Here is a 20,982-nt window from a genome sequence, read left to right on the forward strand (position 1 = left end):
AAATTAGTTAGTATATAGTGAAGCAATGATTTTAGGAGTAGATTCCTTAATTCCCCTTACCCATTTAGCCCATCCCCCCTCCCACAACCCCCCAGCAACCCTCAGTTCGTTCTCCATCTTTATGAGTCTCTTTTGTTTTGTCCTCCTCCCTGTTTTTATATTATTTTTGTTTCCCTTCCCTTATGTTCATCTGTTTTGTCTCTCAAAGTCCTCATATGTGTGAAGTCATATGATTTTTGTCTTTCTCTGCCTAATTTCATTTAGTGTAATACCCTCAGTTCCATCCACGTAGTTGCAAATGGCAAAATTTCATTCTTTTTGATTGCCGAGTAATACTCCATTGTGTGTGTGTGTGTGTGTGTGTGTGTGTGTGTGTGTGTGTGTGTATATACATATATATGTGTGTGTGTGTGTGTATATATATATATATCACATTTTCTTTATCCATTCATCCATCGATGGACATTTGGGCTCTTTCCATACTTTGGCTATTTCGATAGTGCTGCTATAAACATGGGGGTGCATGTGTCTCTTTGAAACAGCACACCTGTGTCCCTTGGATAAATGCCTAGTAGTGCAGTTGCTGCGTCGTAGGGTCATTCTATGTTTAGTTTTTTGAGGAACCTCCATACTGTTTTCCAGAGTGGCTGCACCAGCTTGCATTCCCACCAGCACTGCAAAAGAGATCCTCTTTCTCTGCATCCTCGCCAACATCTGTTGTTGCCTGAGTTGTTCATGTTAGCCATTCTGACAGGTGTAAGGTGGTGTCTCATTGTGGTTTTGATTTGTATTTCCCTGATGATGAGTGATGTGGAGCATTTTTTCATGTGTTGGGTGGCCATCTGGATGTCTTCTTTGGAGAAGTGTCTATTCGTGTCTTTTGCCCATTTCTTCACTGGATTGTTTGTTTTTTGGGTGTTGAGTTTGATAAGTTCTTTATAGATTTTGGATACTAACCCTTTATCTGATATGTCATTTGCAAATATCTTCTCCCATTCTGTCAGTTGCCTTTTAGTTTTGCTGATTGTTTCCTTCACTGTGCAGAAGCTTTTTATTTTGATGAGGTCCCAGTAGTTCATGTTTGCTTTTGTTTCCTTTGCCTCCGGAGATGTGTTGAATAAGAAATTGCTGCGGGCAAGATCAAAGAGGTTTTTGCCTGCTTTCTCCTCAAGGATTTTGATGGCTTCCTGTCTTACATTGAGGTCTTTCATCCACTTTGAGTTTATTTTTGTGTATGGTGTAAGAAAGTGGTCCAGGTTCATTCTTGTGCATCATTTCTCACTTTTTCAGACTCATGCTCACCAAAAAGGCAATCAAATCAACTTTTTAGGAGTTTATGAGTTAATTACATATGTAAGAGTATCTGTTATAAATAGGTGGTTCTCACTATAAAGTCATCAGACTTAGAAATGGCCCAGAAGTATACTGGCATTATTACTTCTAGACTCCCGTCACATGGGAGCCATTTAGGAAACTCAACAGGTTTACAAACTGAAGAATAATACAATTTAAATGGAGAAGTAATTTGAGATTTTAACCCTGGGAATAGATTCCCAGGTAAAACTGCCCTACCTACATAAGCCATGAAAGTGAATCAAAATATCCTCCCTTACGTTGCATTATTTTATTTCCTCTTCACTTTATTATCCTGTTTAGCAGTTCTTTGAACTTTGGGCATCTTTTTTTTATTTAAAAGAAGTTTTGTTTTCTTTTTTTTGTTTGAGAGACAGAGTGTGAGAGGCAGAGTGGGGGAGGGGCAGAGAGAAAGGGAGACAGAATTTGAAGCAGGCTCCAGGCTCTGAGCTGTGAGCACAGAGCCCAATGTGGGCCTTGAACTTGTGAACTGCGAGATCATGACCTCAGCTGAAGTTGGATGCTCAACCACCTGAGCCACCCAGGCGCCCCAAACTTTGGGCATCTTGATTTAAAAGTACCAGTGATTCTGGTGGTATATGTACCACCACACTGATGACTTGGTAGACTTAGGTAATTCTTTTAACTTCTTTGGGACTGAGTTTCATTTTTTTCAAAGTTGAAATAATAGCTGCCTCATTCTATGTACAGTTGGGAAATATTAAATGAAATTATAATTATCAGAAAGTTTGAAAAGTATAAAATACAGGGTGAATAGTTACAAATATGGAAGAGATTTTTGTAAATTTCATTGTTGGAGTTTTTTTCATTTTTTTCTGTGTGGTACATATATGCGTGAGGATTGTGTTACACTCTTTCTCTAAAAGGAAAGTGGGAAATGTGTATCTTCTGGAGTAGCTCAAATAAGAATTTAAGGTTGAAATTATTATTTTTTTTTAGATAAATTAACTTTGAAGATTCCTTGGAAAAACCTTTATGGAGAAGCAGTTGTTGCGACCCTAGAGGGACTCTACCTGCTTGTTGTCCCTGGAGCAAGTATGTTGTTTTAGATTATAACCACTCAGTAACAGCACAGTGAAATTAAATTATTACCTTGGCTAAATATTTTAATATGTTTAATAAAATAGAAGATACTTTAAACTGATTATATATATGCATATGCACACATGTATATGTATATGTACATTTTACATATACACACATATATATTGCCACATTTTATATAAAATATTTTTATGTTACTGCTGGAAAGAATAATTCCAACCATTTGATAATTTTAATCTCTTCTCTGAATAATTATTTTGCAACTAAGGCTTCATTTTAAGTTCAGATGCATTGAATAATTTACTTTTGGAGAATGAAATGAAATAAATTTTTAAAAATGTACTGATGTATTAAGCTACGGATTTCAAGAATGGAAAATTTTCCCCCCTATTTTGTTGCTTCTGGTTTTGAGTGAGTGTTCATTCAAAAATGCATGTGAAAAAGGTAGATTATTTTTAATTGTAAATACTAGTATTTTAATTTTTAATGAATGTTGTAAAGCATTATTTATTTAAGTCATACCTTTTGTTATGATTGTTTCTTTTTCAGTTATAAGAACAATAGAATGTTAAGAAAAGTTTGGATATTTTAGGGAAAAATTATTTGTTTTCCCAACCAGAAAGCAAACACAATTTTTATTTTTATATTTTGCTTTCTGTTCTTTACTATATACATACTCAATTTGATAGAGTATTTATCACATTTTATATATACAACATGGATCTGGCTTTTTTACTTAATGTATATATTTTTGATATGGGATAGTGATAATTTTGAAAGTCTATAGGATATTCCATTGTGGGCTGCCCGCTGTTTTGGACTATTACAGTGAACCTTATAAACACCTTGTTCTTAAAGATATCTTTTTTATTCTTTGGTGTTATTTCCTTAGGATACATTATCAGCAATGAGATTACTGGATAAAAAGGAAATACCTATTTTCTGATTGTTGATACATATTCTTGAATTATTTTCTAAGGGTCTTTTTGTCAATCTATATTGGTACCATCTAGTATTGGATATTACGTGTTTTTTATAGTTACTCAAAATTTTACTCCTCAGATAAGATGACTGGAAATTTTCTGCCTGCCTCTGTTTCTCCTTTTTACCTTCTCCTTACTCTTTTCCTCTCCTTTTGGTTTTCTCTCTTTCTTTCTCCCTTTATTTTTTGTTTTTCTTAATTTGTTTATTTTGAGAGAGAGAGCAAGAGGGGCAGAGAGAATCCCAAGTAGGCTCTGCACTGCCAGCAGAGTGGGGCTTGATCCCATAAACAGGAAGATTATGTCCTGAGCCAGAACCAAGAGTTAGATGCTTACCTGACTGAGCCACCTCTGTGCCCCATTCTTTCTCTCTTTAATTCCTTTCTTTCCCTCCTTTCCCTTTTGATAAAAGCTTTGTAAATAAAGAAGGATCGTTTATTTATGTTTAAACTTTTGTAAAATTAATTTAAAGATTGCAGATCTTTTGAATTAAAAAGTGGCTTACAAGACTTAGAGTACACATACACTCCCAATCATAATGAGGTTGAACGTTTCCTATTTATCTGATAATTGCATTTTTTAATATGTGAACTAAATATATATTTTTAGGTATTAAATATGATGCTGAAAAAGAAGAAAAATCCTTGCAAGATATTAAACAGAAAGAGCTATCCCGAATTGAAGAAGCTCTTCAGAAAGCAGCAGAGAAAGGTACAATATGTTTATGTTTTAGATATATATACCTATATTTTAGATATATTTAATGCACTTTAAAGAGGATACTTTCGTAAGCTTTCATAAATTGTAGTTCCAAAGAAAGAATATTCTTCTAAAATCATATGTCACAGTATTGATTATATTTTCACGGCCCACATTTAGGAATCATTGCCACATGATTGTTTTATCTCACTGCCGGTTTAATTTTCCCACTGTCTTTAACCACTTGTTTTTCTGTGATGCTTTATGGAGACCTTTCTGTGAGCTCTTGCAAGCCTGTTTGTTTTTGCCAAATGCTAATAGGTTCTGTCTCTACATTTTTAGGTGTATCCATGGAAGATAATGAGGTTCACCGTGTCAGTGTAGTGAAATAATGTTTAGAGGAAGTAGTGCTGTAATTCTGTCTCCAGCTATGTCTCCTTATATCGTATAGGATATTTTTAAAAACTTGATTTTTCAGATTTCAACATTTTAACATCTTGCCTTAAGTGTTAATTTTTTGTTTTTATCTAAAAATATGATGACTATTTTGATTTGGTTTATGGAGAAAGAATAAGGATGAGATGAAAAAGTAGTCTATAGAGTGATGAGTTGAAGGATTCCTCCAGGCCTCCAGTTTTTCTCTTTCAAGTCAAATCACACCCCAGTTGCTGTTTGGGGTGTGAGAATTACTAGCATTTTACATCGTTTTTCTATCATTTGGTTGCCATGTTTATGCATGTCTGTGATGGGAGAAGACAATACCACAAATGCTAATGCATTTCTCTTTGGTCTTTCTTAAACCGTGAGTTAGAAATGACAGAAATGATTTTGTTTCCTAGTGTAATCAGTAAGAAATCTCTTAAAAATAGCTTGTTCATTAAAATTCCTGGGGTGCCTGGGTGGCTCAGTCGGTTAAGCGTCCGACTTCAGCTCAGGTCACGATCTCGCGGTCCACGAGTTCGAGCCCCGCGTTGGGCTCTGGGCTGATGGCTCGGAGCCTGGAGCCTGCTTCCGATTCTGTGTCTCCCTCTCTCTCTGCCCCTCCCCCGTTCATGCTGTGTCTCTCTCTGTCTCATAAATAAACGTTAAAAAAAAATTAAAAAAAAAATTCCTTATCAATGGTTCTAATTTTTTTTTTGTCCCAAGTGCTTGCTCTTATGCAGAATTATTGATTCTTTTACAGAAAATTACTAAAATACTTTAAGTATTGAGGCTGTCTAAATGAAAGAAATTTTTTAAAAACTTAAATGTGTTTTACCTTTCTCTCTTCATACTTGAGCATATTTTGTCTTTCCCCTGAAGATTAAGAATCTGTGTTTTTATGAAAACAGTGTTCTTTATTTCTGTTACTTTTGTGTGCTAAATAAAGCAAAGTGAGAATTGTTTTGTTTATGACAATTCAGTGTGATTATTTACTTTTATTCACTTTTGGTTAATTAGTATATGTGGAAATAGTACCCTAAAAATTAGAAGGACTTGGAGAGCATTAGAATTTCATTTCTTTCTTGATACAGGTCATATTAAGTATATTTTGTTAACACACCGTATTTAATGACATATATTTATCAGTAGGCATAGTGATATATGTTTAGATAAAATGATATATAAAATATGTATCATAATATATAATATAGCATAATTATGTACATAAAATTAAGTTATATTTTTCCTTTTTAGATATAAACTCCAAACTCCTCTTTCTTTTTTCTTTTTGGATGGAATTAGCTGTGATTGTTTAAAACATATTTGAGTGTTTCCAGTGAACTGTAAGAAGTGTGTATAGTCTCTCCTGTTTTAGTAGTTGACAGCTTAATTGGCAAAATCATAACCTGCTGTACATTTTGTATTGAGCACCTATTAAATTTTGACTGCTGCATGTTTAATGCTTAGGAAATTTATATGTTTAGGATGATTTGATATATTTATAGGGGCTGAACATCTGTGGCCCTGAGTTTGTGTCGATAGGACTAGTATGCTTATGTAATGTACAATAATTACGTTGTAACTTCCTGAATAGTAAAATTTACATTTTGGGGGGATAGAACTAAAATTTAGAATGTAAAATTCAGTTTTAATGTTATTATCTTAGATTTTTCAGAAAAATGTTCTGAGTATAAAAGAAATGAATTCAGGGTGCCTGGCTGATTCAATTGGTAGAGCATGTGACTCTTGATTAGGGGTTGTGGGTTTGAGCCCCATGTTGGGTGTAGAAATTACTTCAAAATAAATCTTAAAATAAAAGAGATGAATTCAAGAATTGGGATATATATTGATACTGTTTTTTAAAAAATACATTTAATTATCTTGACTGCATATAAATTTTTTCAAGTTTCCATGAATATAGGTCATATTTTTATATAGTATTATTCATGCAAACGATAAAAAACACCCTAGTCTTTAGATGCTTTGCATGTCGCCATTATTAATATTAATACTGTACTTTATTTTGGAGACTTATTATTTTTCCACTTATTTCTTGGTTTTAAAAGCACAAAAGCACCATGTCACATGTATAGAGACTAAGAGAGGTGAGAAGAGGAAGTAGTTCAACTCAAAGCAGCAGATGATAAAATTGAAAACAAAATAATCATGCTAATCGGCTTTAAAAAAGTATTTTTACTTAATTTGTTCTATTTGGTAAAATAGAGTGCTGCCCACAGTCTTGTGGGAAAAAATAAAATTGAAATATAATAGTTCATTTCTAAACAATTTGCTCAACTGTAAAAATAAACTTTTTATGAAAAAAAATTTTTTTAAATGTTTTTTTTCTCTTGAGAGAGAGGGAGACAGAGTGCAATCGAGAAAGGGTCAGAGAGAGGGAGACACCGAATCTGAAGCAGGCTCCAGACTCTGAGCTGTCAGCACAAAGCCTGACGTGGGGCTTGAACTCATTAACTGTGAGATCATGACCTGAACCGAAGTTTCACACTTAAACAACTGAGCCACCCAGGCGCCCCCCAATAAACTTTTTAAAATATAAATGTAAATATTAAAAATATATAATATATATCATATATAATATATAAATAAATATAAGTATGTATATTTTATTTTTTGAGAGAGAGAGAGAGACAGCATGTGAGTGGGGGAGGGGCTGAGAGAGAGGAAGACAGAGAATCCCAACCAGGCTCCATGCTGTCAGCACAGAGCCTGATGCAGGGCTCGAACCCATGAACTGTGAGATCATGACCTGAGCCGAAATCAAGGGTCAAACACTTAGCCAACTGAGCCACCCAAAATAAACTTCTTGATATTTTTCTCCTTTTATTTTACTATAGTGAGTTTATTTTCCTAGAAAGGCTTTTTATAAAGTAAAGGGAAAGATTAAATTCCTATGAAGGCCAAAGATTCCCAAATGCTATAGATTCTGTATTTAAAATGTTAATTTTATCTAAGTAGTATACACACACACTTTAAAATCAAATAGTTTTCCCAAAAAGACTTCTAAGGGAAAATGTCAGTCCCCTGTTCTGCTCTTCTTTACCCTTTAGACCCATTCCTTAGAGGGAACCGTGGTTTTAGAAATACTGATGTTCTGCCATTATCTAATTTATTAGCATAAGGTCTTACCTAGGATATCCTCTTATGGTAGTCACGGAGTTTACTTCTCTTACCATCATCTTTCACTCTAAATTGCCCTCTTTCTCATCTCAGAATATGGTATATAATAATTTATGGCCAATTACAGGTCAAATTTACATTACTCTGACAGTGTAATTGTTCACTGTGCAGGCCAAATGATGTACTGTGATTATATTTCCTTTCTTTACAACCTTTTGTTTTTCTTAACTTGTAAATGCTTCTTTTTTATTTGCTTTCTTTTCTGTGTAAATTTACCTTTAATTCTTTTCACTTGCCACATGAAATAATGTTATATGACTCTCAGTGTTACTTTACTATTGTCATACCCACCTATTGGTTCCCCACCCACACCCCATCCCCATTTTCTCTTGAAGATCTCCCTTTGAAATGGTTGTTTTTTCAGTCCTGCTGCACAGCTGTCATCCTGGGATTGGTCTTCATTACTCTTCTGTGTTTAGTTCAGTGTTTTCTGGGTCCCTTGCCTTTTGTTCTTTGTTAGTTATGCTGAAGCATATCTGTAGCTTTTAAGAAAGGATACATTGGATATAATTTTTTAAAAATCCTTTCAAGGCTGAAAGTCTTTGTTTACTTACATACTTGTTTGATTTGACTGGGGATAGAATGCTCGGTTTAAAACTAGAATTTTGAAGGCAATATCGTTAGTTTCTAGGTACTTTTGAGAAGTCTTATGCCCATCTGCTCAACACGTTGATGGAATCATAAAAGTCAGAGAATCCGTGAATCGTGCTGTCAAAAACCTTACGTTTTAGTTGAGAAAATAAGACGTATGCATAATAATAAACAGGAGAAAAGTGTTGAGTCTTATCAGAGAGGTAAAGATAAGAGTGGTAAGGAAGTTCAGAATGAACATATCATGTTCAGCCTAAGAGATCAGGGCAGACACTGTTTAGACACATATTTAAGCTGTGTCTACAAGATGAGTTTGCAGAAAAGGAGACAGGGTCTTCTAGGTGGAGGGGACAGTGAAGAGAGACAAGTAGGGAGTTATGGGGAACAGCTAAGAATTTGGGAGTTTGATAGAATGTAGTTAAATGTAAGTTAAAAAGCTGAGTTTAGGTCAATTTTAAGAGATTTGAATGCCGTGATGGTGATAATGGTGACAGTAATGACAATGGTAGCAGCTAACATTTAATGAGCATCTACTATTCGCCAGGTCACTTTTCAAAATGTTTTCTATTTATTGACTCATTTAATAGTTACAACTCTATGACTTAAGGCTATTGTTCCCATTTCTCCCAGTGGAGAAAGCTGAAAGTTAAATAAGTCATCCTAAGTCACAGAGCTAGAAAATGATAGAGCTGTAATTTGAACCTTCTCTGGCTCTAGAGCCTTTATTTTTAGTTTCGTGTTATAACAGACTTTAATCTATAACCATGAAGAGAGTCAGACAGGCAGTCCCTTTTACTTTCTTTAAAAATCCAGGGAGGGATGTCATAAGAGCTGTGTTTTAGAAAGGTTAAGCTTGCTGTCGTGTCTATGCTGTATGTGAGGAGGGAGTTGGAGGATGGTGCTATCTGGCCATCACTAACAAGAATGGGTAGAAAGGAGTCATTGTATCTAAAAAGGGACAGATGAGAGTAAATTAAAGTAAGATGAGTTCATTTTAGTTGACTCTGAAGTTAGTGTAAATATCTCTCAATATTGCATTCTGCAAATGGGCAAAAACAGTAGGCAAAAAGGGAACCAAAATATCTGATTTTTGCTCTGTTGGAAAATTTCAAACAATTCAGTGAGATATTAGTGCTAATTTGTGTGCTTTGCTTAATTTGAAATGATTAATTCTTATAGTTCTAATTACTAAGAAATTTTGTTACAATATTATGATAATAAAGTTTGTATGTTGAAATAATGGAAATGATGTCACTGTGAATACTTCCTTAGAAATAGATTGTTTTGGTGTCACTGCATTTCACTTCTTCTGTCACATGATTTCTAATTCTTTGAATTAAGTTTAGACATATTTTACATGTGAAATTAAAGTGTCTTTTAAATGCTTTGCATTCTGGTTATTGCTGCCATGCGGATGCAGGGGCACATTCAGGGGAGTTCATATATGGCTTGGAAAACTTTGTTTACAAGGACATCAAGCCTGGTGGGTATGCATGGTTAATTTTATTTAGTTATATAAAAAATTGTATTCTTATCTACTCTTGAACATTTAATGGAGCCCATTTGATGACATGCCTTTTTTTTTTTTAAGAAAATATGGAAATGTAATTCAGGTTTTTCTCCTTTACCATCATTTCCATTTCCCAACCTTCTGTAGCCATTTGTTCATTCACTAAATATTTAGTGTATTCACATGGCAGGCACCGTGCTGGATGCCTGAATGTTCATGGGGTAAAACAAACATGAACTGTCCTTGTGGAGCTTACAGTTTGGTCTGTAGACAACTTTCACATCTGGATTGCCTTGTGGACTCTGTCATATAGTAGTTTCTCAGCTGGGCAAGTTCTCTCCTATAGTAGTAGTTTTCAGATTTGTAAAAAGCAAGAAAATGGAACCTATTTTACTGTGTGAGACTTTATTTAGAGCCTTGATAAGAGGTGTCCATCTGGCGTCCTTCATATCCTCCGTGATTTGCTTTACCTCCGTAGGAGCTTCAGAGACAAATGTAGACCATTGTCTTACACAGCATACTGAAATTTGAGACTCCACAAAAGGCAGATTTGAAGGCTGACTGCTTTAGCATTTACAATAGGATTCTTTTATTTGGTAGGGAATTGATCAAGTATGTTAAAATAATAATTCTGATAATTTACAAATTAATTTGACATGTTTAATTATATTTTCTATAATTTTATAGGAGTTTATTATATTAGTCACACTTAAAATTTGTATCAATCGAATGGCAAGTGAGATGTGTACTCAAAACATAAACAATAAGCATTAGGTTAGAATTCTACAGCTAGAACCTTCTTTAATATTTGGGTTCATTTGGCAAATGGAAGAAGAATTTGCATTGCAGATTTCACAGCATTGAGTGGAATGGTCTTGAAAGGCGTTTCTCTTTTGATAAAATTTGCCCCTTTAGCAAATGTGACTGACTATGCTAATTTGCCTTGCAGTTACTTTGTTTAATATAAAAGATAGTCAGGAAGTACTCATGGCTCACTTTTTAATTTTGTTATGATTAGACCAACTTTCTACAGTCTCTCGGAGCAGTGTTTTCTGATCCTACTAGGAGTTATCCGCCTCCAAGGTACAAATGAATTCCAGTGGCCTGTTCAAGTCATAACAAAATCATTGGACAATATTGGTGATCAAACAAACAAACAAACAAAACACCACTTCCCCCCAAAAAACCAGCCAGTGATCAATCACTATAAAGGAAAATGTAATTGATTTAGAGTTTACTTTTCAAAAACACTACATTAACCTGGATAAAAAACTAGTCCTAGAATATTGATGATTCTGAAATGATGAAGAAGCAGTGTTGTGTAAAATTGCGGCTGCCTCAGCGTGAATCAAGGCAGTGGCACCAAACTTGACTGGTTGCCATTGTATTGTTCACTACCATGTACTCACAGTAAAAAATAAGATGAAACAAAAGAAAGAGAGCCCCAGTATTACTTAAAAATGTTATTGATGGAATAGAAAAAATTTAATTTGAATCAACTTAAGCTCTTGACTATGTGTCTTTAATTTTTTGTGTGACAAAGGGAGAAGTATGTATGAAGCACTTACGTACAATAATTGTCTTAAGGAAAAATACTTGTGCATTGTTTAAATTGTCAGCGGAACTAGTTGCTTTTTTCCTGGAAAATCATTTTACGTGGAAGAGTGATTGACAGACTGTTATTACTCAGATTTGGGTGTTTGGTAGACACTTCAACAAAAATCAACTCATGATATTTGTTGCTAATAATAAGATTTTAGCTTTTGAGCAAAAATTAGAATTTTGGAAAACTTGTATTTGCCACCTGGAGTTTGGCAGCTTCCCAGTACTTAAAGACTTTTTGATGAGATTGGCAGGGGTACTAACAAATGGGATTTTTGATAGTAAATAATGAAATCACTCAACATTGAGAAGATCTGCATAATTCAATGAAGCAATATTTCCTTATTACCAATGAGTGATAAAAAAAAATCAGGTATGTGTAAAAGATCCATTTGAAGTGCAAGGTAACCAATTTAATTTAATTTGGATGAAAAATTTATTGATAGAGTTTCAGATTCCAAAATGGAATTAACCTTTAAGAAACTACCACTTGTGGAGTTTGGGTATAGTATCCGTATTTACATGAAATGACCATGAAGATGTTCCACCCTTTTTTGTTTGTTTGTTTTTGTTGCACGTGTATGTGGTTAGTTCAGATTTTCTTTGTATGCTTCAATTTAAACAACATATTTCAGCGGATCAAAGGCAGAAGGAGGTATGTGAATCTAGCTGTCTTCTGCCAAGCCAGACATTAAGAGATTTGTAAGATTGTAAAACAGTGCTACTCTTTTCACTACAATTTTTTGTTTGGAAAATATGGTTATTTTTCATAAATGTGTTATCAATGCTATCGCATAGTAGTTTTTAAAAAGTGAATTAATACATTTTTAAAAAATTGCCCAGTTTTGATTTCCACTCTGGCAAATATCAGTAGTTGTAACCCACACTAATAAAAAGCTTTGAAAGGTTCTCAAGTAAGTGTGTAAAAGGTGCCCCAAGACCAAAATATTTGAGGACCAATTTAGAGAGTGATTGAGAATCATAGACTTAGTATTCATCAGATTAAATAGAAACTTTCTAACACTGGGATCAAATAAAGATGAAACAAGAGGCTAAAACAGTTGTGAAGCCAGAAAGATAATAAGGTAAGATAAGAAGAGTGAGTTACAGTAGTATCTAAACCCAGAAGCTGAAACTGTCTCTGAAAGCTGTTCTTTCAGAGTCAAGTGGGGGTAGTTTTCAGGGCTACTTTGTCTTTCTTGTTTCTTTTTAAGTAATACTTCTTTGAGAACTCAGTCTGTTTCTAGATGTTTAGTTTATGAATGAAAAAGACTTAGGGACCATCATTATGGCAAGAAATACTGGTAATAACAAGATCCAGGTTGTTTATGTATTTATTAAATATTTTCGTCTTGAAACTTAGGGTTTTATTCTTGGAATCCAGGATTTGGTTCTTTGGGGTTTTTTTGTTTTTTTAATTTTTTTTAATGTTTGTTTATTTTGGAGAGAGGGACAGACAGAGTGCAAGCTGTGTAGGGGCAGAGAGAGAGAGGGAGACACAGAATCCGAGGCAGGCTCCAGGCTCTGAGCTGTCCGCACAGAGCATGACATGGGGCTCGAACTCAAGAACTGTAAGATCATGACCTGAGCCGAAGTCGGACGCCCAACCAACTGAGCCACCCAGGCGCCCCTGGTTCTTCGTTTTTATAGTGGCAGGAGAATTTGCTTTAACATATCAAGAACAATTTTATTTAGTTATTAATTTTTTTAATGTTTATTTATTTTTGAGAGAGAGAGAGACAGAGAGAGTGTGTGAGTAGGGGAGGAGCAGAGAGAGAGAGGGAGACATACACAATCCGTAGTGGGCTCCAGGCTCTGAGCTGTCTGTCAGCACAGAGCCTGATGTGGGGCTTAAACTCATTAACTGTGAGATCATGACCTGAACCAAAGTCAAGACACTTAACTCACTGAGCCACCCAGGCACCCCAAGGAAGAACAGTTTTAAGATTTCAAGCTAAATTTCATGTGTATTTTCTCAAATGCTATATATATAACCTGAGCTGGGTTTATATATTTTATTACAATGTTCAGATGTGGATTTTTTGACTCATTTGAACAGATGCCTGTCATGTGCTGTGTGCCTACATATTAGGATAATTCCTGTCCTAATGAAGATTCCTGCCTAGTGGCAAGACAGTTGTGTAAACATTGCACTTACAGTATAATCACTGCTTAGTGGAAGTCTATGTAAAGGTGCAGAGGTAGATGGCCCTGGAGCTGCTTGGAATAGTTGAAGAAGGCCTTAGGGGATCTGGGATTTGGGAGCCTCCCAGGAGTTTGCCTGGTGAAGAACTTCAGGGAAGTTCTGGGAATGATTCATGTAAGAGAGAAGCATTAGCCGTTAGAAAGTTAGGCTTGTTTTGTTAGGTAAGAATAGTGTTTCTGAAGTATCCAGCGCAAGCATGAGTAGAGGAGATAGAACGGCACAAGAAACACTTTTTCATTTTGTCTGCTGGGCTGCAGAGAGCCTTAAAAAAGAATTTTGAGTAGGGGATTAGCAGGCTGTGAATGGCATTGTAGAAGGTATTAGTCTAGTGGCACCATACGAGGATGTTTATTTTGGAGGTAGTGTGGAGACTAGAGGCAAGTGAGACCATACGGAGACCACTTTAAGAGTGCAGACCAGAGATGATGTCTAGTAGGAAGTTGAGTGTCAAGATGTGTAACTTGGATCAGATGGGTGTTGCTTAATGCCATAAAAGTGAAGCAGTGCCAATTAAAGAGGATGAGGTTTTAAAGGAATTAATTACTAAGCCAATTTCAAAGTACAGTTCAATGTACATTCTTCTCTTTGGGGGTTCTTTGTATCCTTAACTCGTTCAAGGGTTTTGCTTGTGAGGTGTATCATCCAGAGGAAGTTACCTGTCACCAACCTAACCATTCATTTCATTTGTGTTCCTGTGTCCCTACCATATATTTGTGAAAACCTTTCCCTGAAAGTTTTACATTCGGTCATTATTACATTTCCAGTATTTTGATAATCTTGAAATTAAAGTTAAACTTTAATTGAAGAGTCAAAAATATTTAAAGCACTTTGTGTATGGATATTTGCCTAATTTTTGTATAATTGTACTTGCCAAGTTATTTGTTAGATTAAAGGAGGTTATTCTAGACTAAGGAGGTTTATGAATTTCTGTTTGTATTGAAATAGCAGGTCAGTTTAGAATAGAAGTAAAGCAAACTTACCAGAATTTGCTGTTAGGAAGAATTCTCTTGTTTTTCTTTCTGTCCTCTAGTCTCCTAACTTGAATTTTATCCTTTTCTCACTAAAATGCTTCCACTGAGAAGGACGTAAACGTAAAAAGCACAAAAAACATTTTAAGAAACCTTTTAAAAGTCTTGATCGCTCGAAAGGTAGGTAAAAGTAGTTTTTATGCCATCTGTTATTTGTACACATCGCCACTTGATTTCTGTCTTCAAAGGTAAAATGAATGTTAGATACTCCATAACTTCAAAAATAAGTTTTAACTTGGAAACACATATTAAAGTCTAAAATAAATCTAAAATAAAACAAGGACACCAGAATAGGCTGTCCTTTCTGTTGAGTAGTGCCTTTGCTATGCTTTGGTCATTTGATAGTGAAGTATGTGAGAATTTCAACTCTTGACCTTGTATTTTTCTGTTTTTTATAGATAAGCCAAAAGAAGCCAAAAAGGATACATTTTTGGAAAAATTGGCAACCCAAGTAATTAAAAACGTACAAGTAAAAATCACAGACATTCACATTAAATATGAAGATGATGTAAGTAATTTAAACTTACGGAGGTGAAGCTAATAATTGTGTATTTTATGATACTAATTATTGATTTGTTTAGATATGGGTTATCCGTACCAGATTCTAAATCCATGATTTTTTTTTCTGATGAATATACTACCATATCTTTCCTGTGTTACACTTCTTTCATTAGGCATTTATGTGTATAAATATAAAACCATTGTATGCCCCTTTCTAAAAGTAATATGAGAGATTTTTCACTTGTCCTCTGTTATTTATTTTAAATTTTGTTTAATACCTTAAGACTTATTATAACTTTAAGGAACTATATTGATAAAAAAAATTAGGTCCAAATGGTGATGGAAATAATCAACTATAATGGTAGTTAGTAGAGAGTGGACTAAATCATACACCAATAGACTGCTAGTCCCATGCTCTTTACATTCCTTCAGAAGGGATTAAATATGCACAACTACTCACATACATGTGCAACAGTATATTGAGAAACCATACTTCACTTATAAACAAAGTTTAACATTAGTTGATTGAAGACTGTTTACTGATTAATTTTACTTAAACTAAATATACATTGCTTTGTTTTAAAGTTTGAAAATTATGTAAAATAACCTTGAATTTTTTCATTTACCTAAGATGATGGAAATGCTATTCCATCTCTTCTAAAAATGAGTTTGTATTCTTTTTTGTTTTTAATAACTTAAGGTTTGGATTTAATTAAAGCAGTACTGACGTATATAGAACTTATTTTCTTTTTCTCACAGATCCTTATAGAACTTCAGTTTTAGTAATACGTACTTGTAGTTTTGCAAGATACACTATCTCCATCTTATTTTGACTTTACCTTTTGGTTTTAGGTAGTCATTAAACTGAATTTTGTTAACAAATGTCTAAAAAACCTAAGTCATCAGTGCCCTGTTTTAAACAAACTTAGGAATATAAATCACCTCAACACATCATGGAAGTGAGAGTTATTATTGAAACTAATGGCGTATTGATGAATGTGAACCTCAGTTTGAGCTTTAACTAAGGTTTTTTACGGTGCAAGTACAATTAGAAAGGCACATTATTTCTCTCTTTTTAATAAAAAAAATATACAGAGATGCACAGGAGTGGGATAAGGAACATCAATAATGTTTAAGTTGGTCTCACTGACAAGATAGATTAAAAAGGTCTAAGAGGAAAAGAACTAAAAAGTGCAGAGGGATCTTCCTTGTATCATTCCTCTTTCAATGTTATTACCTTAATTATTGTATTTAGGATAATGAAAAATAGAGTTTAGGAAGTGGGGAGTATGGAAAGTATAATAATGTATCATAAAGATGCTCACTGGAGGATAGTCGTAGTTTGTGGGTAGTGCCTTAGCAAGTGAGGAGTTATGTTTTATTCTGAAATAGCTGCAAGCTATCTTGAGCTGGTTGTCTGAGGTATAAGGATGAGCGTGGAAATAAAGGAAGATAATAAAAAACTAAGCTCCCAGTGCGATTTGTGCTTCTCAGTTATTCCAGAGCATGCATTTTTCCTGCATTTACGAAGGGTCTATGTGACTACACTCTGGAGTCCCTGTTAGATGACTTAAAACAATATGTTTTTTCTTCTCTCTCTAGTTTCCCTAGTTTCTTTCATGGCCAACCACCCTCTGTGACTTTTGGACATCCCTGTGATGTCTAAAACAATGACATTGTACACATTGTGGTACAGTGTAAGCATGGTGTGTCAATATAACTTATGTATCAAAGATCAGGAATAGAACAAAAGTTTAACAGGTTAAGAGAGTATGTTAAGAATCTTGGGCATTTCCTAACAAAGTAGTTTTGAAAAGTTAAGAATGTAAAAGGCTTAACGAGACAGTTCACATTTCTAAGTGTTAAAAGTAGTTTATGGGGCGCCTGGGTGGCGCAGTCGGTTAAGCGTCCGACTTCAGCCAGGTCACGATCTCGCGGTCCGGGAGTTCGAGCCCCGCGTCAGGCTCTGGGCTGATGGCTCAGAGCCTGGAGCCTGTTTCCGATTCTGTGTCTCCCTCTCTCTCTGCCCCTCCCCCGTTCATGCTCTGTCTCTCTCTGTCCCAAAAATAAATAAAACGTTGAAAAAAAATTAAAAAAAAAAAAAAAAGTAGTTTAGTGGCACGGTTATTATCCATGACATCTTGTTTTCTTTATCTTTGAAGAACACCTTTAATAGTAGCCCTAAAGAGACGGTCTCTTTTTCACTATTTAGACAAGAATCTAGTTAGTGAGAAAAGAGTTCACTTCATAAGAAAAGAGTTTCACTGGGAAAGTATCGTATTCATATCATGCCTACAAAATATGGGTAATCCTAGCCATGTTACTGCCTTTTTCTCTTCTTTTTTTCCCACAAATCCATTTGGATTGTGTGACTTACTTGCATACTAATTGCCCTATGTTGCCTACTGTACAGAGTGGAACATGGCTTCACTTTTACCATCAGTATATTTTCATGTCATCTTTTCTTTTTTGATAGGTCACTGATCCAAAGCAGCCTCTTTCATTTGGTGTCACACTGGGAGAACTCAGTCTATTGGTAATGTTGGCCTTATTTACAATTTACAGTTTACAGTTACATGTAAAATATTGCCATGTCACAGGGTGAATTGCTAAAACCAACTGTTGATACAAACAGCTGTTTTGTTTTTATGTGTAATTTTTTTTACAACTTTTCTAGAAGTTCAAAATTTATAGTGATGCTGTTATCACATTCTCTATTTCGATTTGTCTTTGAATTTAATGAATATCAAGATACCAATATCAAACATTGTTGAAGAATTAAAAGCTGTATCTTAAACATGTGGGAAGGTAGGGGAAGGCACATTTTTATAGAGTCATGTTCTCATCCTTGGTATAGGCAGGTAGAATTTCCAAATAGCTTAGAAATGTGTATATGTACATGTGTATTATATTGAGATGTATATAAGGTAGTTTATTTTGGTTAAGTATTTTATAATGCAGTTTGCTTTTCTTCTAAAGATCTTGAAAGGTAAATAGTGTGTATATTCACGTTGGACATTTTTCCCTCTATTTTCTTTGGACAACTATATGGTAGGAAAAATGGTTTAAAGTTAAGGACAGTGAGTAAATCATGCTGGGTACATATTTGTCTTCTCATTAGTTATATGGAGAGGGCCTTAGTGAAGAAAGAAGAGGAAGCAAAATGAAAGAGAAGGGGAGAAACAGAAAAAGGACATGGTTCCATTGAGGCCTTAAGAATAATATTTCCATATGGAGAAACAGAGATATACATCAAATTGAAGACCAAAGCAGAAACATTGGGGGAAAAAAAACAAAACAGAAAACCTGGATGAACAAATTTAAGGGAACCAAGGAAGCTAGTGTTTATTGTACTGTTTACCTCTGCTTCTTTCCAAGATGAATTTTAAGACGCTCTTGATGAAAAATGAAATCTACAATAACAGAGACTAGAGATAATTGCTCCAGAAAAACTAGACTAACAATATTAGTCATAAATGAGCACAGTATTTTACATTGAGCTTCTAACCGACAAAACAAAAAATACAATTTAGTCACGTACTTCCCATTGACTGATAAAGAGGCCCACTAGTGCATACAAATGATATGTAGTTTCCTTAGTGTATACTGTTGTTTGATTCTCTGTATCTTTGCTCAGACTCTTCATACCGTTTTCTTTGCCTGTATTACTTTCTTCTCTTTGTCTCCTTGACGATCCCATTTAGGTTTTAATTCTTATGTTAGATATTACCTTGTCTTTCCAATTCCTTTTTCACTTTCCTCTTAGAATTTATTGTTCTTTCTTTTATGCCCCCTATTATATTTTATTAGAACACCTGAAACATTATTTTACTGGTTACCATGATGGTCTCCTTCTGTCTAACTTTCATTCATTCACTGATAAAATAGTACTTTTATTTTAGAGTTTTTGTGATGATTAAAGGAAATAGTTTGTGTAAAGCATTTGGGACATGTCTGGCTCAGTAATTTTTTGCTTCAACTATTACACTGACTTTAATAACAACAATAATCCCAAACTTAGGTCTTTCTGTATCCATACCAATCTTTTTTTCCATCTTTCCAGTTACAATTGAACTCTTATATTTAAGGTGATCTTCCCACCTCTGATCTGGATCCCATCTTCTCCATGTCCTTAGGAGCTTTTTTCCTTCCTCTCTCTCTGTCTCCTTTCATCACTTCTTTCTTTCTTTTCATAAATTTTCTTTTTCCTAAATCTTCAACTCTCTTCCTCCGCACCCTTTCCCCTCCTTCCACTCCTTCCTGTAAGCATTTTTTTTTAATTTTTTTTTTTAATTTTTTTTTTTTTCAACGTTTATTTATTTTTGGGACAGAGAGAGACAGAGCATGAACGGGGGAGGGGCAGAGAGAGAGGGAGACACAGAATCGGAAACAGGCTCCAGGCTCCGAGCCATCAGCCCAGAGCCTGACGCGGGGCTCGAACTCACGGACCGCGAGATCGTGACCTGGCTGAAGTCGGATGCTTAACCGACTGCGCCACCCAGGCGCCCCGTTCCTGTAAGCATTTAAACACATTCAAGTCTGGGTTTTTTTTTGTTTTGTTTCTTTAATTTTGCAGTTTTTAAAATAAAAAAAAATTTTTTTTAATATAATTTATTGTCAAGTTAGCTAACATACAGTGTATACGGTGTGCTCTTGGCTTTGGGAGTAGATTTCCCGTGATTCATTACTTACATAAAACACCCAGAGCCCAAATGTCCATCACTTGATTGAATGGATAAAGAAGATGTGGTATATACATATACAATGCAGTACTGCTTGGCAATGAAAAAAATGAAATCTTGCCATTTGCAACACTGTGGAAATGTTTTTTTTTTAAGATTTAAAAAAAAAATTTTTTTTAACGTTTATTTATTTTTGAGACAGAGACAGAGCATGAACGCGGGAGGGTCAGAGAGAGGGAGATGCAGAATCTGAAACAGGCTCCAGGCTCTGAGCTGTCAGCACAGAGCCCAATGCGGGACTCGAACTCACGGACTGTGAGATCGTGAGCTGAGCCAAAGTTGGCCGCGTAACTGACTGAGCCACCCAGGCACCCCTTTAAGATTTTTTTAATTTTTTTTTTTTTTTAAGTAATCTCTACCCCCAACACGGGGCTTGAACTCATGACCCTGAGTTTAAGAGTCACACACTCTTCGGACTGAGCCAGCCAGGTGCCCCTCAGGTCTTTTACAATAAGATTAAAAGGGCCTCCTGAACCTTCTCCCACCCCACTTAGGCCCCATCTAACCGCTGCCTTCTCTTCTGCCTCTTTCTAACTTTCTGAGAGAATTCTCTACCTTTACCATCTTTGTTTCCTTACTGCCTGCTGACTCACTACCCAACGTACTGACTCTGCTATGCCTCTGAAATTGTTCTTGACAAGTCCATCAGTAATGCCCTGACTGCTCAATAAATTAGTTTTAGTTTATCTCATGGTGGCATTTGGCCTTAACTGACTATGCTGACTTTCTAGAAATACGGTCATGCTGTGATTTCCATATTCTCGTGGTTTTCTTCCTATTTTGCAGTAACTATTTATTTGATCTTTTAAAAGAATATGGACCTTCTTATTCACTATCTCATAGGCCAGCTTTTTTTTTTTTTGATCATTTATTCATATCCAATTCCTTCCACACAGACACATAGTTTAGACAAATAGCAACTCTTAATTTTCTGGATGAAGGAACTCGGTTAAATTAGAACCTCCTCAATTCTGTTTTCACCATTCCTTTGATTTTGTCAAATAGATATGTAAGGGAACAGGTAACAGTAGTGAACATTAGCCAGATGTCTTTTCTTTTGTCTAAGTTATTTTGATATAGTTTA

At 35.0% G+C, this 20,982-nt stretch overlaps 1 protein-coding gene across 1 annotated transcript in view; it reads left to right on the forward strand.

The window, feature by feature from the left end:
• VPS13C (vacuolar protein sorting 13 homolog C) overlaps positions 1-20,982 on the forward strand; it is a 199,444-nt gene that overhangs the window by 18,321 nt on the left and 160,141 nt on the right. The window contains exons 4-7 of the mRNA XM_047075025.1: positions 2,314-2,409; positions 4,008-4,109; positions 15,054-15,163; positions 17,633-17,692. Of these exons, the coding sequence (XP_046930981.1) occupies positions 2,314-2,409; positions 4,008-4,109; positions 15,054-15,163; positions 17,633-17,692 (368 nt within the window). The remainder of the gene's footprint in view (positions 1-2,313; positions 2,410-4,007; positions 4,110-15,053; positions 15,164-17,632; positions 17,693-20,982) is intronic.

This window comes from Lynx rufus, unplaced genomic scaffold, assembly GCF_022079265.1.
Source record: "Lynx rufus isolate CCGP_SWC_20201006 ecotype Redwood Valley unplaced genomic scaffold, mLynRuf1.p SCAF_13, whole genome shotgun sequence".
Lineage (NCBI taxonomy): Eukaryota > Metazoa > Chordata > Mammalia > Carnivora > Felidae > Lynx > Lynx rufus.